Source organism: Cyclopterus lumpus, chromosome 19, assembly GCF_009769545.1.
Source record: "Cyclopterus lumpus isolate fCycLum1 chromosome 19, fCycLum1.pri, whole genome shotgun sequence".
Taxonomy (NCBI): domain Eukaryota; kingdom Metazoa; phylum Chordata; class Actinopteri; order Perciformes; family Cyclopteridae; genus Cyclopterus; species Cyclopterus lumpus.
The window spans coordinates 2,255,922-2,279,354 of NC_046984.1; the positions used below are offsets into that span (position 1 = coordinate 2,255,922).

The 23,433-nt window shown below is 44.0% G+C and overlaps 2 protein-coding genes across 4 annotated transcripts in view; one reads left to right on the plus strand and one right to left on the minus strand.

The window, feature by feature from the left end:
- jmjd1cb (jumonji domain containing 1Cb) overlaps positions 1-5,427 on the minus strand; it is a 97,447-nt gene extending 92,020 nt beyond the window's left edge. The window contains exon 1 of the mRNA XM_034558372.1: positions 5,007-5,427. Within this exon, the coding sequence (XP_034414263.1) occupies positions 5,007-5,162 (156 nt within the window). The 5' untranslated portion in view covers positions 5,163-5,427. The remainder of the gene's footprint in view (positions 1-5,006) is intronic.
- Positions 5,428-10,355: 4,928 nt separating this feature from the next.
- The window catches only part of reep3b (receptor accessory protein 3b), a 29,202-nt gene continuing 16,124 nt past the window's right edge, over positions 10,356-23,433 (plus strand). For all 3 annotated transcript variants that reach the window (XR_004611674.1, XR_004611673.1, XM_034559030.1), the window contains exons 1-2: positions 10,356-10,724; positions 19,613-19,685. Coding sequence is in view for 1 of the 3 variants with exons in the window: in XM_034559030.1 (XP_034414921.1) it covers positions 10,693-10,724; positions 19,613-19,685 (105 nt within the window). In the remaining 2 variants the exon portion in view is untranslated. The remainder of the gene's footprint in view (positions 10,725-19,612; positions 19,686-23,433) is intronic.

A 23,433-nucleotide genomic window follows, 5' to 3' on the forward strand; every position in this document is an offset into this window, starting at 1 on the left:
GTAGCAGTGTGTGTGTTAAGAGAGATGGGGGAAGGGTACAGCCAGCCGACAACCCAGCCAGCCCATCCTGGCTTCAGATTACATTTTGTTTCCTTAGGCACCAGAAAACAAACCACTAACACACAGAGTATCCAGTTACCGCGCTGCCCTGAACGCCACACAGCTATGCTGCAGTCTCCTGTGCAAATATCAACTTGGTAAATAACGACTGCTTCTTGTCGTCGTCGTCGTCCCGTCCCCCCCCTCGCTGAAATTCATCATTACTGCCACTGTTAAATGGCAACAAGCAACGCAAGGGGTCTACATCAGCACAAAGACACGCTGCACTGTGCGCGAAGGGACACAGACATGTTCGAACATACCTGAAGGTTACTCTGTGAGAATAAACATCCCTGTAAACGCACCGGGTCGATCCTTTATGTGTCTAGACCCGTCAATGTGTCCATGTCGAGTGACTGCACATGAATAAACCATTGTGTCCTCAAGAGCTTAATGCAGTTTAATCACGATCGTTGTTGCTATCTCTGGTGAAGGAGGTATCACAATATGTCCCGCCACGCTGAATAGAAGGAGTCTGTTACAACAGCTGGCTGAGAGAGAAAAATGAAACCATCTTACACAGATGTTTGATAAACTACAATAATAATGAATTAGCCCTCCGGGCCCATTTTTGAGGATTGATAATATATAATTGACTGTAGACTTTTGTCCTCAGTCATAACTGAATACTATGTCACAAATAGTTACCCATTTGGTTACTTTAGAACATTTTGCATCACAAGAGCAAACTGAAATAATCACAATGCACTGACCAGAATTCAAAATAGGTCAAAGCAATGTCCGGTATAGCCTGACCCGCATCGTGGTACATGTCGGTACCGGCCCGTCTGGAGCCTCCGCGTTAGAAGGTGAAAGCCTCTCTCCTGCCTCACGCCTATTCTCTGGGTCTCTGGTTCAGTTTTTTTTTGCTCCAAACAATGCTGCTATTCACGACGCGGAGCACAGAACTCACAGAACTCTTAGAACTGACAGAACTCACAGAACTCGGGGTAAAAGGTTTTTGGAGCTGGCTGAGTGCACAGGTTCTGTATGTGGAAGGTTCTTCCCCACCCCAGGTCGTTTTCTGCTGATGAGCCACACAGAGATGGACGTCAAGCTTACGGCCCTGAAAACAAAGTGTCAGCTACAGTACACACACGCACACATACACGGGGGACTGTGATAGAAAACAAAGGCTCCTATAGGCAATGACCTGGCTGCCGTGCTCTTTTCATTCAGCGTGAATCCGAATCAGTGTGGCGGTTTTATGCCTAATGTGCCAGCGTGGAATTCTGCTGCTGAGCTTTTTCTTTTTTTCTTTCAGCTTGTGTCAGTGTCCCCTCAAGTCCTGGAACCAGAACCCCCCCCCCCCCCCCCCCCCAAGTGTGGCTGTTCTGGTGCTCCGTGTTCCGCCCTGTGTGTCGGTGCTGCACACATTCTCAGCTCTCTGTTCATCCAGCACTCTCTGTTTTTGGCTCTTTTTTTCCTGTTTTCAGTTCGAGGCTGTGCTGCCAATACTGGGTCACTGTTGAGGAATCTACACTAGACCATTAATGGTGTACTGCATTTGAGTACTTTCTGAGCTCTCTCTCAGGCCACGGCCCAAAAGAGAAATGTTTTCTTCATCTACCATCAGAGTATTTGTCAGGTTTGTCAGGTAGAGAGCACTCAAACAAGGAAACACCAAATGTATTGGGAGCAAGCGACCCCTATAAATATCACTGGCAACAATTAGTTTAGATATGCTGTGCAGTAAACAAAACTGGATTAAGATACACAAAGATATGAAAAAAAACAGAACTGAGCCTCAACCCACTGTTGCATTACATGTGATACATTATGTCATATTTGCTAATTGTTCATGAGCTCATTGTGCAATGTGGACTTACTATGTGTGCATTTAAGGCCTGCTGCTGAACTGACAGAATAATAAGTAATAAACGGCTGGTGTGTAATAACAGTGCTTACAACAGGGACTCTGTATAACATACAGTGCACTGCAGATACTGCCACATCATATGTCCAATACACAGAAATTAAGCAAAATGCAGCAATAATTCCAACAAGATGTCTATGTCTTCATCATTTAGCCCACATCTCCTCTAAGCGAGCCTAACGGGTCTAATCCACAGAAACCCGAACCATAAATACACTATTAAATACTTTCTATGTTCTGACATAGCAATAACAGTCTACCAGGTACAGCGGTCGTAGCTTAGTTTAGAAAGCTGGAAAGGATTGTCGTTATCATATTAGAGGCACGATTGCTTTCAGTGCAGATAAATCTGCATTATTTGGTCCGTAAAGTAACCAAAAGAAAAGAGTGTCTAATGCTCACCGCTGTTTCCCCAGGGCCCGAAACGACGAGCTAATGAAAAACACGGTCGGGTTTAAAACCGAACCGGCACGGAGCGCTCCAAGACGACGACGCCTCGAGCGGTTTGTGAGCCAAAAACTGCGAGACGTCGTCACGTTGCTCGCTTTCTCCAAACCAACCGTGCAAAGCCCAAAAAGAATCAGTTCGCTGTTGTCTTAGACGAGGAAGAGCCGCGAATGTGTAAAGCTGCAACCACGAAACAGTAACCACAACGACACCCGACTTTATGTTATAGAATGTCATTATCTGAGAACAGTGCGTAACCAAGAAATGAACTGCGATGGTCTTAAAAAGCTACAAGGCAGTGTGGCGCATGGACCCCTGTTGATTTAGATATCGCTGCTTAATGACTGGTAATCCCAGGCTGATTTCTACATCAATTCATATTCACATGTATTGAATCATTAGCCGTTTTCAGACACAGCTATGGACCAATAAGCCTGAGGTTTACTCGTGCACTACTACCTATCTGACCACATACACTTGACAAAGGCCTGGCAGCTTGGCTTGACACACTTCTTCTAATCTAATCTCCAATCCCTCTCCACTATATTCACTCAGCTAGTTAAGCCCCTCGCTAATGAGACTGTGCCCCATTGTACGGCATTAAAGCAGAACACTACTCACTGCCTCAATCACATCACACACACACACACACACACACACACACAGGGACCAATTCTACAAGGGAATTAGGGGAAGCTGGGATGCATGTAGGTTGTGCGATATTATTCAACAAGGGCATATGAGGGAGCGTGCGATGAACACATGAAAAGAAAAATACACCGCAATCGATTCATGGGGATCACCATAATGTTCCAGTCGCAAAAATAAAAAGACAAATGGATGTGAGCGCGTGAGCAGAGTGCAGAATAACGGAATAAAGGGCTGCGAGTCAGTGACACCTGGGATGCATCCACCGTCTGCATCTCATAGAAAGCACCACGAGCACTCGATGACATGCGAGATTGACCTGTGACAAGTGTGCTGCCCGACACGTACGCTTTCAAATGCACTATATCAATTGCAACTTCTTGAAATTTCTTGAATGCATGCGATTTTTTATATGGATGGATGGATGGATTCTTTCTACCGTTCGCGTCCGCTATCGGTTGACATTCATTTCAATGTTGCAATTGCTTGAGTTGTTGCATCTAATAATGTGTGTATTAATGCAGATTAAGAACAGACTGATCAAATATTGCAATGCTTCCCTTGAAAAAATAATATATACATATATATATATATATATATATATATATATATATATATATATATATATATATATATATATATACACACACACTCAAAGACCGAACTACAAGGGACCTATGGCTTACTGTCTTTGTAAAATAGCCCATATGTGCACACAGAAATCACACCAGAGCTGTGCTGGGTTTGGCCAGTAATCTGCACAGGCAGATTTTGTGAACAAAAGAAAAACAGGGACCAGACACACTGCACAGTGAGACAGTACTGTGTGTTTGCAAGCCAAGGGCTCGTCAGGGCAAATATTTCATTGTTTGCTGGTTTTGGCACCTTAACCCATTAGGAAAATAGCTGTGTTTTTTTTTAAGAAGAGAGGGGGGAGGGGGGTCAGACCAAAATATTGCCCACATTTTGGCTGCATTAAGAAAAGCAATAATTACACGTAAAGCAGCAAATGCATCTGCTCCACAAGTGACACCACGGAGTCGTCTTACAAATGAGTAGACAATATTTGACACGCAGACAAACTGCCCTTTGTTCAGCCTGCAGCAAAGCCAGCTTTTAATGTTTTTACAAGTCCCGGCATTCCTGTCCGAGTCCGAGGGGTTGTTGTCCGCCAGAAGAAGAAGAAAGGGGGAAATCAATGCAGGCAGACCTGGCTCAAATAATGTGGATTGTGACCCGACCACCACGAGATAATGGGGATTAGCCCGACGTGAGGGCTGTAGCGCGGCGGCAGATCTAGAAAGCGACCCGTACCTCCGACCGTCAGCTGATTCGCAGAGCACCGCAGATTAAAGCCTTTAGCCGCTCCAGACGCAAATTCCTACACATGATTTTTTTTTTTTTAACCAACACAGCAACCCTCGGAGGACAACACGATATCGGTTCAAATTCCCACAACGTGTCTCGTTGATTTAGTATGTATTTATTTTAATTTTTAAAACGACCACCTTACATTCACGTTATCCCTGGCGGCTTGAACGCAGCGTCGTGTTCCGCACACCGAGCCCGCTGCGGTTTAATCGCTTTTCGTGGCAGGAAAATGATTCGTAACTGACGATTTTTTGATGTAAATAAGCGGAGCGTCTGGACTGCCGCTAGCTGTTTGCTTTCCATAACCCCCATACTGGCAGCCTGCCTCTCATTAACGTAGCGAGCCAAGTGGTCAAAGAACTATCCACACTTTGACTAAATGCTCGGGCGAAACAGTGATGAATACCAGAGGTTCCAATAAGCCACAATAACTCAGAGAAAGCCACTAGATAATGTCCGCCTCCAACATTGCCTCGCTAGCGAGCCACCAACCACAGAGATTTCCCCCATTTGCTTTGCATGTAACAGACCAGAGAAGGAGGACACAAGTCAGCGTTTCCCTTACCGTCAGGTCGGGGTTGTCGCTGTCAAGGTGGTTCACGGCTCGTATGACCCCGGACCTCCACGGCCACCGGCCGATGTCACCGATTTCAGGCGGCTCGTCCCCGCTGACACAGAGGAACCGTTTCCCGACCAGCTCCGGCCGAGCCTCGACTGCCATGGCCCTTCGCTGGTCAAAAAAAAACCCCTCGAAAAAACTTCCCAACAACGACGCCCTTATAGACCTGTCACTTACGACATTAAAACCGTTCTAAAGACTCCAACCGGAGAAAGAAAAGAAAAAAAAGAAAAAGGGGAAAAGTTATTTCGTTGCGAAACGCTTAAAAACCGAGCCGGGGGATTTAAATGTGTAGCAGTCTCCACCCGCTTCAAGCGTCAGTCTCTTTTCTCTCCGCATGAAAAAACGGTGGAACACTGAACCGCATCACCACTGCCATCCACACTAGTGTTTCTCCGCTGCATCCCAAGGCATTCACTAGCCGCAGCGCGGTTGTGTCCCTCCGCTCAGTTGAATCGTATCGGTACTATTCTTTGCAAAATTATTCCTACAACTGCTCGTAATTGAAGAACTGCCACGACTACTACTGGTAACACCAAGTGTAGACAACTTCTGCTAATAATTCCATTATGATAATACGGCTCCTATTGTCCGCTATAGTGCTACTATACTCATATACTATATTGCTGCTACTCAAGTGTTATAAACATGAAACAGCAGCAGTCATGTAGGCTATACATAGAAAGGAAGAACTAATGTTGGTGTCGGTCATATAAATAACCAATATGTCCATGGACTGTAAATGTGCAGCTTTATGTTTTACTTAAAACAGTATCCCTGTCCTTGTGTCCTGTGTACACAGGGCACCAATAATAAGGAGAGTTAACAGCTCTTATCAGACAACCTTGTGCAAATAGTAGTTGCATGTATGAAATGAATGAATAACGTACATGGAAGAAAGTAAGGGAATGGATATAGCAGAAAGAAAATTAAATAGTGGTTAAAGTAACACACCAGTTTTAGCATACTATAAATAACGCACACTGTTCTAAGATTTCATTGTTTTCCATAATTTTCTGTTGGAAATATAGCAAAGAAACTACTGGTGTAATCCATAACCGGAAAAAGCAAGTCTGCAAATAAAGTATATTATTTTTTGATGGGAAGCATTGCAACATTTTGCAAAAACAACTTTTAATCTAGATTAATATATGCATTATTTGATATAACAACTCAAGCAATAGCAATGTTGAAATGAATATATATATATATATATATCTATGTATATACATAGATACATATATACGTATATCAATATCAAATAATATATAGGTGATACTCGCTCCACGGTCGATCACTCTTTCCCTGCATGCTGCAGGGTTAATTTTAGATCTCTTTTTTAATACTTTAAAATCTTTTATAGGAGAACATTTATTAACCTTTGATATGTTTTTGGGGGTTTCATCATCCTACTTTTTCCATTGTACATTCTTTATTTCATCCCCCTGTGTTTTATGATCCTACTGCTTTTGTTTTTATTTTAGTTTGTTCCCCCTGTGAAGCACTTTGCAACCTTGTTGTTGTAAGAAAAGTGCCACAACAAAGTCTCTCTTTATCATCATCATCCTCCCAATATATTTTAATCTGCCGCTCATAATACACCTCTTTAGTCTTAATTGCTCTACTATGTGAGCACTTTATTCAGAATTTGGAAATGCAACTGGCACATTTGGTCTCTTTCTTGCAGTGTGGATGCACCAGTTCAGTTTTCATTGTCTTACTCCTTGACAGCCTCAGACACAGAGAGAATTTGTGAAGGGGAGAATAATAAAGCAGAGGAACAGAAGGAGTACAAGAGAGTGAGTTTGTGTGCGTGCTCGCGCGTGCGCGTGCCTCTACGGAGGAGTGCACGCCTGCGTGCTTTTGCTCGGACAGTGTTGAGGTTCGTGTGTGAAGCACACGGCTGCAAACAGCCTGGAGCGACCTCATGGGCGGGATGCGGGAGGGAGAGGGGAGGAGAGAGAGATGGACCGATGGAGGAGGAGGAGGGGAGCAGGAAGATGATGAGTGGAGAAACTGTAAAGGGGGAAAAGATGCTGGAGGCACACAGTCACGCGAGAGAAGGAATGAATAAGCAAGACAAAGCAAAGGGCGGAGCAGAGTTATGGGAACAGAACTCATAAGCAAATGCGCCAACTGTGAAGAAGGGAAACCAACATCTATTTATTTTGTGTCTTATTTACATCATGTGTCACGTTTACTGGACTCGTGTCGATAACATGTCAATTAAAATATGGGCGTGTTCCTTTCATTAGAACAGGATGCACCTGCTCCTCAGCCCACAGTCACAGGTGTAGTTTGAAGGAATTGTACAATACTGGAAGTCAATGGGTACCATGGCAATCTCCCGTCTGTTGTTAAGTGGAGCTGAAGCGATGACATGGTTAGCCTAGCTTAGCATAAAGACTGGAAGCGGGGGCAGCTAGCTCTTCAAAGTGTTAAAAACCAAAGCAGATTCATATTTTACCCATGTGGCCCAGTTAAAGATTAGGTCGGTGTAGCATCCCCCTGTGGTGAAGGCGGAGGCAGTGACACGTCATCACTTTGACAACTGGAGGGAGGAGGTCGCACCTTAACGCACGCGGCTTTCAGTCTTACATTTGAAAACAGTTCCAGCTCTTCAGTCTGACCTGTAGACAATACAAGCCCCTTACCCCCAAAACCCCACCAACATCTGGCCTTTGTCTGCAGTGGGAAAGGTTACAATCGGCCTTCTCACCCGGGATATATGACTCTGCAGTGGGAGGGGAGATGGGGGGTTATATATCTCCTCCAGAGCCGATCAGCAGCGATGGAAAGGTCACGCCCGGGTTGACGCGCTGATTTCCGTCACTTTCCTTGTCATCTCTCTCTACCGGTGATGTGAGATGTTGTTGTTGTTGTTTTGTGTGTTTTTATTTTGTATCGATGTTGTTGTTGTCACTTCCCCTGTGTCTTACTCTTTTGCTTGTGGTTTGTTTGGGTCAGGTGCCGTGTCATAGATTTGTTTTCATGCTGAACACAATATTAAAGGCCTTTGTGTGTAGATTGTTATTGTTGTTGTGGTAAATGCATCTTTAAAATGATTCTGTACAACACATATTGCACAATTCTTAACGTATTTGAGATGCAATGTTTGTTTCCATGTTGCACTATAAATAAATGAGAAGAAAAAGGAGGAACGTAAAGGAGTGTAAAAAGCACCTGCACACACTTTTTATGGGTGGGAAAAGGTGGTATTACAGTGACAATTTCAATTGGCATTGTCTCATTTATGAACAAAAAGTTATACCATCAGGAACAAAATTGTAGAGAAAAAAACGAATCGCCACAAATGTTTTAATGTTATACACGTGTGGCAGAAAGAGCTGCAGATGAAGGTTCAATTCAATTCAATTCAGTTTATTTTGTATAGCCCAATATCACAAATTACAAATTTGCCTCAGAGGGCTTTACAATCTGTACACATACAACATTCCTGTCCCAGGACCTCACATCGGATCAGGAAAAACTCCCCAAAAATAACCTTTCACAGGGAAAAAAGGGAAGAAACCTTCAGGAGAGCAACAGAGGAGGATCCCTCTCCCCGGATGGACAGAAGCTTGTGCACGGCTTTAGACTCCAGAGTGGATGAAGCGTTTGCTCAAGGTAGTGTGGAAACCAACATTTAAATCATCAATAATCAGATGGGACAAAAGGACAAAGTGATATTCTTGCCGGACTTTAATTCCCACCGTGCACACATGTACCTCATCTGGACGTTGCAGGACTAGTGAGTGTGTATGTGGATATGAATGCAACAGGCCCATTGTTGAACAGGTTGTTACTGTCACATGTTTATATTACTGAATATGGATGCACTGTGTGATTGAATGCCCTGCAGCAACAATGACACACTGGAACTTGGGTTTTCCCCCAAGTGGTGGATTTCCAGCATGTATCTCGTCTCAGTTTGATTGATCTGCACCTATAGCTGCTCTGTGGCTGCTATTTTGCAGCCGTGTGTGATACGGCACTGCGAGGTTGGCAGTGGAGCCGCATGGATCACATCCAGTTCAGATGTGATCCATGATGCCAATGCCGGTCCAGACAGGGAGAAGCTCTGCTGGGAATCTCCCTCACACTGCTGCCCACTGCAGCAGCTCCCTTTATGAATAACAAGTACCCCCCCCCCCCCCCCCCCTGCCCATACACACATGCATCATAACACATCTGCATGTGCTCACAAGCACATCATGCACCTGTAAAGGCACACGTTCATAGCTCACACACGTACTTGTGTGCTCAGATATATAGAATGAACTTTGTGTCAATGAAATTATGTTTTGGATGGAACTTCTAATGTCAACACACACACACACACACACACACACACACAGAAAGAGAGAGAGAGAGAGACAGACAGACAGACAGACAGACGTGCACACACAAAGAGACATGGCATGCTGAAGCTCACAGATGGGGGATTGTGTCTGCCAAGTGCTGTGCATGGGAAACTGTAATGAATATGATTACGACCTAAAGACTGGTGCTTCACGTGATGAGAGAGACAAAGGCTGTCCACTGAATTGCAAACCTCAAGTGCAAACAGAAGAATATACGTCGTGAAATAATGTTCTGCTGCTTCATCGCAGCTTTAACAATAGTACTATTGTTAAAGCTGCGATGAAGCATATTCTGTCATGTACGCGTAATGCAGCATCTATGAGTCATGTCAACAATACAGTGAGTATAGAGAATGAAAGTGCAGGTGTATGTGTAATGTGTGAGAAATGCAGCATAAATGCAGGTGCTGGGAGTGAGTATGCTTTAATATTCCATACATTGCACAATGCACAACTTTTATTGTTTAAACAGCAATGCCTTAAATTAATGTCCAATCATTCAGACTTACGGGCGGTCACCCTTATTTGGTAGATCCGACAGGGATTTATTAACATTTTATGTCATTTGCAATACCTACAAAGACGTTTCTCATACTGTCCACACAGCAAACGTATGTGTTTAAAGACCAGAGAACCTTGCTGAGTGCACTAACCTAAAACAAAGTCACCGTCCATGGAAAATGAAGTCCCAAGCCACAGCGCTTGGAAAATCCACCAAACCGCCTCATTGCTTTTCTCACCGGTTGGTTAGAATTCGCCACGAATCTACGGCAAACCAATCAGGGCACAGGTCAGTGGGTTTGAAATTCCACCGCTTCTGTCAAACGCAGAAGTCACATGGGCCAACCAATGGACGTTTGTGTTTATTGTAAAGAGACGAAACGGGCCAATAGTATGTTCGGAAGGACGTTCACTTCCGGTTTACGTCAGTGGCTATCTGAGCAGCGTTCTGGGTGCCAGGAACTGGTGGGGAGTAAAGTAGAGGGAAGGAGGAGACTGGAGGGGATGAGAGGCTACAAAACAACAGGAGTCATATTGGATAGGCATTCCACCGCTTAGCTATGGCTACAAATGTAGAGAAGTGAGAGCGGACGTTTTTTTACTGACACGTTGATTGGTTGACGTACACCGAAATAAACTAGGAGCTGGTCCTGGAGTCGAGTTTTGGCTGAGGAAGTTCAACGTTACAGCGGCACGACTAGCCTTCCTAGCCATTAACGTTTTCACCGGGGCGGTATTTTTCCACCGACACAACGAAGACAGACAACATGGTGTCCTGGATGATTTCGAGAAGCGTTGTGTAAGTACCAAGACATTTGAGAGTAAGGTCCGTTTAACTTCCATGAAGAAAATTGGGTCAGTGGATAGGATTTAACTTTGTTAGCTTGCTCGGCTAACTTGTTGTCGTCCTTGGGCTAAGATGTGACATCGGTCCTTTTTAATTGTGTGCAAAGTGCGGAGACTTTGCCAACAATAAACGAGATAACGTGAGTCGGGGAACAGCTACCAGGCACCACAAAACACACCGCTCAGCCTCTCTTGTAATAGGAATAGTGGTGGAAGTAGCTAGCCTTGAGGCTAAAGCTAATGCTACCATCTTGTTTATGATTCAAGGCCGTGCACAGACACTTGACTGGTGAGTCAGCCGGGAAACAATACGTACTTGTTTTAATGCATTATCGGTGAGGTAGAGCCTTTCAAGTTGGGACATGTCTCTCTGTGACGGAGTGTCAGGTACAGTCGTCATATGGAGATATTATTAACAAGCCGTGCCCCGGTGTAACCTGGCAACCACAACGGGAGCGAGCGCACAGGAAGGAAGGCGAGTTTAACTGGATCAATCACTCATATGCTTCTGGCGTGCCACTGGAATAAAGTCGGACATTGATATTTAATGCTCAGGACATGTGTTCAATGTTGGGCCAAAATCTCTTCTGTTGCTATCTCTCTCCCTGTGTCCCTTTTGTGTTTCTCTGCCTGTGTACATTCAGCAACGGCAGTTGCATAACTTGGTCTAATGGAGGATAGGAATGTGGTGGAGAAGACAGAAGGGAGTGGAGGAGAAATACGAATGCACTCTAATGCAATTTTCACACCAGCCCTCTGTTGTGAGATAATGAATACATGCTTTTGTGACAGACCGTCTGTTGTTTAGCGGTCAAGTGTGGGTCAAGGTGAGTTTTTTAAGAACTCAGGCTTGTTATAACCCTTCCATAACCGTGCTGCAACTGAACAACCAAAAGTACTACAGCACATTCAGCCCGTTGCTGCTTTCCAGTATATAGTCCAGCATTGTGCCAGTGACACGTTTTTGTTGTTGTGGCTCTTTACACTAGAACAGTATGTTTGAAGTTGTTACAGTGACTAGGAGGTAAACAATCTAACATTCAGCTTTTAATTTTAAGGGTATTCACATCCACATCAGATCAACGGCATCTGGAATGGTACTTCCGGCTTTCTATAGTTTTGCAGTTTTAAGAGACCAAAATTAATATTGGGATTCTTTAATTAAAAAACTAGCTCAAACTAGTGTGGAAGTACGCTGGCCTATATATTCTGTTCTCTGGAGCGTGGAGGGCTTGTATTTCCGATGGGTCAGGAGCTTTAAAAATTAAATAAAAGCAATATATGTAGTGAGAGAGAACTTAAGTGTTTTCATGTGTTTTCTGTCTGAAGTTGCCTGGTCATGCAACAGTTAAAGAAAGTCAGATGCTGGTTTCCAGCTCTGTTAACAGCTATTTTAAGGCAGCAGCATGCAAGGAATGGTTCCAAAATATTTGTCTTCTACTCCCTTTTTGTCTCTCTCTCTCTCTCTCTCTCTTAGTCACTGCCTCACTTTTAGCACCGACAAAAACAATTGGTGTTGAACAGCCGCTGATATTGTTCCCAAGTGTGTGGACCTCTATGGTGATAATTATCTTATCGCACAGCTGTTTTAATGCGCTGAGAAATGAAAAAACAACAACACAGGAGGTGAACACCATCACAAGCTCCTCTTTGATGCAGAGCCGTGCAGCTCAGCGGTGCGTTTGTTGGAATCGATTGTTCTAGACTGCGCAGGTGTTTTATGATACTTGAGTCATTAATGATTGAAAAATACCTTGTGTGCTCGCAAGTTGAATTTTCCTGACGTCTTAACTGTAATTAATCTGCGGTTCACATGCGTGCCGAACCGTGAGGGGATCCGATCCGTACGAATCACGGATCGACAGTGGTCCCTTACACCACTAGTAACTTCACATTCAGTGCCCTGTTTTAGAGCTGTGATGGGAAAACCTGATATCTGAATGACTTTGTAAATCAAAAAAAAGTTTAGATTTATCTGACTGCTTGTATTAATGGATTTAAAAAAAAGAAGAAAAATGGAGGATGCAACACATTGAGAATCGTCGTGCATTTGTTGAGGGGAATCGTAATGGAATTGTGAGGCCAGTGAAGATTCATACTGCTATGTAATCACATTTTCATCTGATTTTTATTCTCCAGCTAGTCACCTTTCAGCCTAGTTGTTTGTGCACTGACTACGTTAGCTTAGCGGCCAGAAGCCTTGTCTTACAAGGACAGTTCTCCTCTCACTTTGTTCAAGTCGTTGCATCTCCCGACAGCACTGTGGTGGAATTTCCGCGAGCATGCAAGACATAACATTTTTTTTAAAGATAGCAGTTAATATTGTTTGCAAGAGCGACAAGTTGGCAAACTGTTGCACCATTTTAAATGCCGTCTCACACACTGTGCAAAGCCCCGCCCTCAGTGAAACACAAAGATCAGAGGAGAGGAGAGAAAATAGCAAGACAGACATAATGTCTCTCTTTTTTTTTTTATACAGCTTCTGCCTTTGGTTAACGGTAACTGTATGTTTTTGGAGATTAGTTAAAGGAAAAATCCATTTCAATCCCACCGGCGGTTTCAGAGGGCGTTAACTTGGTGAGCTCACAATAAGCATCATAACCGAAACAGGATGGTACAAGCATCAAGACTGAAGTCGTAATAAACCAGACTTCTTTTTTAATTGTGTCCCCTATGAGAGTCGATGGCTATTGTTGTAAAAAGGTCTCGGTGTTCTTCTGCTTCCAGGAATATGCCAAACTGAGTATGATGATACGTCAAAGTCAGTGTTCTTTTGTGGGAATATTCCCTGTGCGAGCAGTCTAATGGTGTATGCCGTTTATTTCCCCGAGAGGAAATCCTCTGGGTATATATGTGCAGACCTGGACTGTAACCAGTCTCGTTTGCTGGAGCAGCAGTTCTTTCAACAATCCTCCCTCTGTGTTTTCACAGGGGGGGGGGGGGGTTAAGTCATGTAATCAAATTCTTATTCCTGAAGCTCAAACCAGATGGTGCAAGCTCAAATCTGGGATGGAGATCTCCGTTTTTCCTCTCTTTCTCCTTCGTCTTCTCTGTCTCTGTGTTTCTCCTGTTTTTGTTGCCCTTGTTCTCTCTCTCTCTCTTTTCCTTTGCTCTCTCTCTCTCTTACCCCCCTTCACTCCATCTGGTTGTTGGTGGTGTACGGTGTCAGGAAACTGGGGAAATTGACCTGGAGCCCAGAGTCAAGGTCTATCTAAAAGCTATTTTCTCAGCTGCATGCAGAGAGAAGGGATTGGGGGGGTTGAAATAGGAAGAGGGGGAATGAGGAGGACGAGAAGGGAAATGGAGAGATGGTAGTTTTAATATGAAGGGGTCCCTGCTTTGCACCGAATTGTCTCAAGAACATTTTCGGTGCACGTTGAACTTTTTTCTTTCTGTGAAACTGGGTTTACTCGCTAAGACGGGAATGTACATTAAGACCTGTTAAGTCACTGGAAGGTAAGGGTAGTGAAAGTACCCAAGATACTAGAAGGCAGAGTGAAGGCGGGGACGTTACAGTCTCATGCGGAGGACTTACGGTCTTCAGCTGACACCGAGGAGGCAGAGGAACACGAAACATAAAGGGGGGTCTGCCGCGTGACACTACCGGCTTCCATCACCGGTTTCATTCACACCAATGCATGCGCTGACATGGTCAAGGCTCAGAAGCTCCCGTCCTTGTTGTATCCCTGGAACACTTTTTAAATTTGTTTACAGATCCTTGTTTTGTGTTGAGGTGAACACCTGTGGACATGCAGACAACAAAACGTCATAAAAACTGTCTGTGTGTATGCATTGATGGATTTTCAATTCAATTCAATTCAATTCAATTCAATTCAGTTTATTTTGTATAGCCCAATATCACAAATTACAAATTTGCCTCAGAGGGCTTTACAATCTGTACACATACGACATCCCTGTCCCAGGACCTCACATCGAATCAGGAAAAACTCCCCAAAAATAACCTTTGACAGGGAAAAAAAGGGAAGAAACCTTCAGGAGAGCAACAGAGGAGGATCCCTCTCCCCGGATGGACAGAAGCAATAGATGTCATGTGTACAGAATGAACAGCATTACAAAGTTACATAAACACATTACATGAATATGACAATGTATGAATGGAACTCCAATCCATGAAACAGAAGGAGGTAGAGAGGAGGGGGCGGGGCATCAGCAGGGCCAACGCGGGAGGCCGGCTCACCAGGCATCAGACACCTCCAGGTCCAATGGACCCTATGAGATGTGAAGTCACAAAGACTCCGGGGAGGAAGCAGAGTTAATAAGGTGCAATGGAGAGATGTAAATTCATCCATAAGGAGAGAGAGAAGAGGAGATAGGTGCTCAGTGTATCCTAAAACATCCCCCAGCAGCCCATAAGCCTATAGCAGCATATCAAGGGGCTGGACCAGGGCAAACCTGATTCAGCCCTAACTATAAGCACTATTAAAGAGGAAAGTCTTAAGTCTGTTCTTGAATGAGGTGACTGTCTGCCTCCCGGACTGAAAGTGGAAGCTGGTTCCATAAAAGAGGAGCTTGATAACTGAAGGCTCTTGCTCCCATCCTATTTGATGAATTAATCTTGAACCCTCTTGCAGTTTTTTGCTCCCGCCACATTTTCTCTCTTCGAAGCCTTAATCTTCCCTACAATATAAAAGTGCTGCACCTCCTATGGAAACAGCACAACCATGTCTAGAAGCATACATTAACTCAAACATTTCTTTGGTGCAGATTAACACATTTACAATACCATGAATCATAAAAACGATTGATCATTTATTTTACAAAAATGGTGTCAAACAAAGGAATCTATACATACAACTTTTCAACAATCACACTTTTAAACTTAGGTTGACTTTTTTCACACATGATGTGTTCATGGACCGTCAGAAAGATATAAATCTGTCGATGATGAAGTTTCTTTACAGCTTCTGGCTGTGATGAACAGTTTGGCAATTGGAAAAGAAAACATACCGCTAGAGGTTTAGAAGGTTAACGTGGTTTAGTAAATAGTTGTAGGTTTCCAATAAGGCTTGTTTATCCCGTCCTTCGATGGCCTTGCCGTTCCACAGGAGCACTCCAGAACCCATCCCCATTTGTCTGCACAGTAGCGATTCCACAAGTGAGAGTGACACCTGTGAGTAGAATGAAATGGCACCAGTCATTTGTAAGAAAATTGAAATCAAAAGTCCTGGACTGCGGACTTCACGGGGACTGACGCTTCTTGTTGTTGTTGAGCTTATTTATTACTGTGTTAATGTCCTCCACGCTGTGGGCCCAGCCATGTGTGTGAGCAGGAGGTCTGTGACTACACTCTCACTGCAGTCAATGACAATCAGGAGCAATTGAGGCACAAATACCTGCTATTATCACTACATCAGCAATTGGCTTTCATTATCAACCAGCCAAACAAAAGGCCCTCAAATCACGGTGCCGTATAGCAACTGTGTAGCCTTGCTGCTGCTGCTGCTCCGGTTTCTCCACTACAACACACTAATGGCAGAGAGGGCAGTGTGTTTTTTAAACTTTTTACTTCGGGCCGCCCCATTATTCTCCACATTGGTGCAAATAAAGCACAGCGAGTTCACAGTGAGATGTGGACTTGAAGAGAGAGCATGCGCGCTCTGGCAGCCTTGCTGTTTCTATAGCAACAGCAGGAAAATAAACGGCTGTGGTTATTGGCGGCTCGCCCGCTGCTGAAGGGACTCTGGTCAGTGTGTCTGCATCGAAGGCTACAGTGCGTCTGTTTCTAGGTTGCTGTCATTGTGAAATCCTTCACATTTCCAGCGCTTGGCTTTGGTTTGAAGGATTCCGTGCTCCTCTATCGTGGCTCGCTCAGTCATCCCCCCCATGCGAGCACGCCAGGTTCGTGGCAACAGGGCAGTCAAGCAAGTGGAGACCAGGGTATCAATGCATTCATACCAGATGCTCAGAATTTCAGCGCCTCTTCAGATTTCTAAAATATTTGGTAAATGAAATCCAAACCACATGCTGGTCTGGCTAAAACAAGACTGTAAAGGACTACATGGTATCTTGGTCGTGGCGTCGTGAAAGTGTTTGCATATCAAGGTGATCGGATGAGATGAAGATGAAATGTGAGCAGAGCCCTCTTAAGTCAAGTTGGATTGCCTTCCTCGCTTCTGTTTCTCTTCTCGCGCACCGATGCGCTGAAGCTGAACAGCCAATCGGAGTGCTTTCTGTCTCCGACAGGCTCTGCCACCAATGCAACATGCTTAATAAGCGAAAAGCCGCCTACAAGGGTGGATTAGTTGCAACGATGCGAGATGCACTGTAATAATAATCAAATTAAATATATGTTTGTGATGACACATCAAACAGAAGTGACAACATGTTACACAAAAAGTCAGCTCTACATACACACAAGTACTCAGTCTGAGAAAGCCCTTTGTTTGCAGTCACGGAGACCACTAATGCCATGCCTGCATCATTGTTTATATAGCCTGCCTATCAACTATTTTCAAGCTCAATAAAATAATTTAAAATATTTTATTTTAATATCAGCCCGGGACTTTGAAATCCTCCTGTACTGAACTACATTCTACTACAAAGTGCAGTGCGACAAGGGTCAATTCCCCCCCCCACCCCCTGTCCTGCAGCCATTAATGGCAATCCATTTCCCCAAAAGAAAGCAAATGTATAGCAGCGTCGTGAGCGATTTGTTTTGTCGACACCTCTTTGTACCTGATTAATCTAGAAACCTGGGAAAAGCTCCAGGAACCTGCCAAATATAACGTCGCCGTTGTGTATCCCTGCCCAGCAGATCTGCAGAGAGCACACGTGTGTGTGTGTGTGTGTGTGTGTGTGTGTGTGTGTGAGAGAATGTTAGAGAGGGATTGGATGACGGGAGTGTCCTTCTATAAATTGATCTAGTTGTTTTTATCACACACACAGTCCTGTCAGGTAGAATATATGGTCTGCTGCTTAGAACAAAGAGAGTGGACAAACTGCCCTTGTTACTGGGTGTCTGTGAGCGTGGGTATTCATTCTTTTGTGTGTGTTTGGGTAGAAAGAGAGCTCTCTTGGTGTCAGTGGATGGTGCACAGTAGCCACAGAGACATGTAGTCTTAGTCTCTCTGTAAGTGGTTGGTCCTTTCTTCTTAATTATGGCATTTATCTCACCACTGAAGTGAAGACCACAACATGGTTCAGCGTTAAGGTTTATTTATTTGTTTCTTCACTTGCCCAGTCAGGGATGTGGGTCACAAGTCTAAAAGTTTAACTGTCGCTGTATATAATCAAGCGTGTTGTTATAAACAGTGAATGCTATCTGAGGGGCAGGTAGAAGCCAAAGCAGTGTTGTGAGATGTTCACTTTGCTATATCACTGATTAGTTTAACATACTTACTGTTCTAAGCTCTCAATGACTATATTTACATGCACCAAATATTCTTTTTTTTGCCCTCATTACGAAAAAGACAATATTCCAAATCGGCTGTTACCATGGCTAATAAAACTGAATATTCCACTAATATTCCTGTTTACTATGCGTATTCTGATTAATGTAAAACAACGCATCCTCTTCACCAGCGAATGCCACGTTGACGCCATTCTCGGCCGTTGGACAGGTCGATACCCGGACGTGTCGTTATTAGGTCAAAATACGGAACATTTAAATGACAGGAACCATTCTGCTTCTTTGGGTCCAATGTTTTCCACCAGTGTGCGGACACAGACTCCCTCTTTCATTCCCTCAACCACCTTCGCTAAAAGGTTGACTTTGTGATTATTTGCGCATATCCAATAACCTGTTGATATGCAAGTCCTTCATAATGTTTAAAAGTAGGTGTGCTTCTCCTTCCTTTTGGACATGCATCTCTGCTGCAGCTTTTGACTGGTGGCTAGTTTGTTAACAAAGCACAGGAGCTGCTCGTAAAACAGTCGGAGGCTAATTAAAAACCTCTATTAGAACGCATGTTCACAGTGAGCTGTATACATGTCCAAAGAGTTCTCCTAAAACCAGAATAATATCAACATATCCCATGTCTTAATCAGAAAATGCTCCAATAAGACTTCATTCAGAATATCTCAAAGAAATATGATGTTTACATTAGCCACATCCCATTGGGAATGATGTCATTTTTGGAATAATAGTGGAACATGAGTGTGCATGTAGTCCCAGTACGTTGTCAGTCTCCTAGCGCTTTTGTTTAATCTACAGATTGTGTTCTACTTTGTTATTCAGCAGTGCAGCGTAAAAACACCTCCACAATAAAGTCCCTAACGCTTAAACAATGTCTATTTTGTACATTGCAAATATTTTTTTAACAGTGAACCAAACCCCACATTCCCCCGAGATTACAGGGAAAACATTGAGTCGTCGTCTTGTGTTCCAGTGGTGTTTTAGACTCTGGGTCAGAACCTAACACCCGATGGGAGCAGCATATACATACGGGCTTTTAACTGGGAGTTTTTTTCGTGTGTAAGCCTCTGTATACTTTGGATTCTTCTGTACTGCCATTTTGGTTTTAAGTGTAAAATCCCCTTCACAAGCGTGTGGGGATCGTAGGACCCAGACAGAGAAGGCGGAGACCATCTGTAGGCTTTAAACAGGAAACAGAGATTCAATGCTACAGTGTTTTTTTCTTTTCCCCACTGTGTGAAAACCAACTCGCACTAATCCAAAAGGCCTGTGTTGGCATATTCAAACCATCTTTAAATGATTGGGAAGTGGGAAGATGCTCACCCACATCCAGGTGGGACCGTCAGTGTTGTCACAATGTTTGCGGGTTCGAGAGAAACATTTCCGCAAAGGGTAGTTGGGGTTACTCGCCATATGAATGTGATTGAAATGAGAGGCTTCATGTTGTGCGTTCTCTCTCCCCGCAGGCTGTTTTTCGGGACTCTGTATCCGGCATACTACTCGTACAAAGCTGTCAAGACCAAAAACGTCAAGGAATATGTAAGTACACCAGTGTCACTCGGCATGTGTTGACGACCCGCTGGATGTTTGTCTGATTCGATCGCAAACGCACACATTGACACTAAGCCCAACCTGCAATTTGTTCACATACTAGAAAGTTGTTGTAATCTCCACTCCAGAGTTAATTTTTTCTGTTTAGAGTACTTGGTCTGCAGCTGAGAAGTTATTAGTTGATTTTTTTTAAATATTTTTTTAGTACAGAGAACGTTGCATTCATCTGAACGGAAGCGGTACTTTGCTGCGTGTGATCCTGTCAGATTCATGATTTGAGAAGTTGCCCGTTAACTTGATGACGCTGCCTGCTCGATTTTAATTTTTTTATCCGCATGCGGCGGGTTGGTAGGTCAAGCCTCGATTATGAAATGGGTTCTGCGCTCCTTGTGCGTTTGTCAACCATGCCCTAACAGTGGGTAGGCGGTGGCTTCCAAAGGTGGCTCCGCCTCCTGCCACTGCTCTCCTTCAGCCAACAATATTCACTAAAGACGGCGATGTCCTTTGGGTGGTCCTCGACACCAATGAGATTCACTTCAAGAATCAGACAAAATCTCCACTTCACTGTAAATGTGCAAACACATGTTTCATTGTTTCATTTTTAAAGGTGCTATATAAATAAAGTTGTTATTATTATTATTATTATTATTATTGAAATAAGTCATTCAGCATGAAAAAGAGCAGAAAAACTGACTAATCAGCTCAAGAAATCTCTGTCAACTAAGACCAAAGCGACTCATCGGAAACCAGTGCAACTAGAACCTACAGGCCCGTTTCTATTCGCGCAAGCTTTGAATTGCGCTTTACAGGTCAATTATTTACAGACAATTAAACTTTTCCAGAATCTGAAATGCAGAAGAGAACAATCTATATTGGAGAAGCGATGTTCAGGTTAGGGCTCCCTCCCTCTTCTACTTCTACCTCTTCCCGACATTCTGATTCCAAAAATCTCAAGGACGTGACAATAGAATGCTGCATCTTCAGGGGGAGATGTTAGCTAATTGTTACTGCTGATAGTTCTGCAAGTGAATACCATTTTTAAATTGTCTTTGTTAATATCTGCATGAGCTCTGGGATTCGATTGTACAGCAAAGTTATCGTGGATGTGAACTGAGTGGGGGACAGACGTGACTCCTGGATCTTCCCCACATACTTTTCATGGACTTGTTTTACTGGAATGTTTTTTTAAATTCCCAGCAGGGAGTCCACCATTTGCATGCCAGTCATGTTGATGAAACGCGTGTGTGTTGGCAGACTTTTTGAGCACTTTCCAACTTCATTCATAGCAGAATGAGAATTCTTTCCATCTGAAGGGTTGCATGGGAACATATACATGCATATAGATGTGAGGGGCTTGGAGGTGTGTTTTTTCGTTGCAGTCGGCTGATGTAAGTAATGCCAGTGAGAGTGAAATCCCGTAACACATTCACACACGGCTTAAACACAGCCGCTCACAGATTGAGCGTTCAGCCTCCTCCTCTTTGTCTCGCCATTTGCTTCTGTTGCTGTTACCGGTTCTCAGGTCCACACTCTTTTGTTGCGTCGAAGCAGTTTGGTCGGTCGAGGCAAGAATGACAAGTTGCATGACAACTGTGGAAACTCATGCAGCCTAGTCCAATAGTTTTGCAATGCATCCTCCCTTTACAAACCTTACATCTTGTGTTTACCAGGGATGAAGACTTGGATCTCACTAGTCACGATCATCTAACCCAACTAAATTTATTTGGTTCATTAAGCGCACACATGTGACGGATTGTGGCTGACTTCCTGGGACTTGAGCCACAGCGTGCCGTCGCCAGAGGTTACTCCAGTTCATGGTGAAGCTGGCTCCAAACGTTAATTTCAAAAGGCCCGGCTTAGTTTTTCATATGGGTCGTCTTTTACTTCACTGTGTATTTCTGTGCGTGTGCATGTATACATACAGGACACGTGGGCGCATGCTGACAGACATGCCGCCCAGTCCCAGTGTCTCGTAGAACACGCTCGCCTCTGGTGAAAGTCAAACCAGTTGATCAGAGCCCTCCTTCCAGACGCTCGCGTTCCCTCGGTCCTCCCCTCCAGCTCATCAACAATACTGGCCACCATTCAGTCAGGATTGACATGGCTGTCCACTATCCCTCACTACATCTCTGATTCCCACCCACTGTTGACACAGGAACCATGGCGTGTTGAATGAGGGCAGTTAAAGCCTCTGCCCCCGAGGCGATGCTGTTCAGACACATGGGCCTCTATGCAGAGCGGTCTGGATCCCAGCCTGACTTGAGCAGACGGTCTGATGGTCTGTGTTGTTCCTGCCGAAACGGACTGATTGTGGACACGGTGTGTTTGTGTGTCAGTTTAGACCAGCGTCCTTATTTTCTCAGTTAGATTCAATACGATGCACTTACTGTTGAGGCCATCAGTCTTTTCAGTTGTGAAACAATATGTTTTTTATATAATTTAAGTTTTAATATGCAAGAAATCAGCCGTTTAGATTTCCAGTATGTGGTCAGTTTATCCAGATAACCTGACATTTCGTTGTGATTATTATCAGAGATGTTTAGCATTCTTCAGTGAACCTACGATGTGAACAGCATGCTGGTAAAATCATATTGCATATTTTGAACCCAGCCAAGGAACTCGCAGGCGGCTGGACCTGGCTTCGTGGCGCAGCGTTATTAGTTATACGTTATGAACATACAGTGTACGTAGTCGTGGTGACGTCTCTCGTTGGTTTGTTGACTGTTGTTATGAAGTTTGATATAGTTTGATATTTTAATGAACAGAATGTCTGGAATGTGGAAGAGTGACGTAGAGACATCGTTTACATCTCTGGTAGCGGCAGCGACCACAGAAAAGCCCTGCCCTAAAGCATACATGCTTTATGGTCTGTTTGACTCTAAATGAAACATAATCTACTAAATGAACATCATTTTGTATTAAAGAAGACTTGAAACTAGAGATTGAGATCATAAACTCATGTTTACAATGTTTACTGAGGGAATACATCAAGAGTCATCTTCTTATAGGCTTCTATACAAGCAAAGGAGTTGCCCCCTGGTGGTCAGTAGAGAGAATGCAGCTTTAAGACCCTTCCACATCGGCTTCACTCTGCCAACTGGAGGTTGCCGCCCTGTTAGCATGCTACATGCAGCATCCAGCAGCCAAAGTGAACCACAGTTGATGGGCGGCTGTCTGCTCCGTCTGTGAGCCAGCTAAGCGCTGAGGCTCCGCCTCCAGTTTATTAATATTGCTCCCCCAGCAATACACCGGCCAAGTGTGAGGCAGATCGGATGAGCTCCAAAGAACAGAGTTTTCTGGCTTTCTAGTGAGAGGAGTCGTATTCTCCACTCTGCAGAGAACACTCTCACTTGTTACACATTGCTTTCACAAACTATTTGTTTTTCTTTGCAGTCACTTTAAAGCTGCTGCCAACAGGGCTCAAACCTACCTGCATATGTTTCACATTAAAACGTCTACCAGGAAAGGGAGGGATGATGCCCTTTTAATGTGAGAGCAGAGTGGTGGGTATATACTCTCTTGTGTATGCGGACAGTATAAATAGAACTGTATGTGGGTCTTTTGTCCATGTCTGGTCTTGGAATATATCCAGCCCTCACTCATGATCAGCGCAGAAAGCGTTCCCAAATGAGAGGGGAATAATATCTGAGATTAAAGACACTTAAACGTTAATTTCATACATGTGTGTGTGATCCGACACGAGGTTCTGCTTTGTTTGCTGTTTTCTGCACCCCAA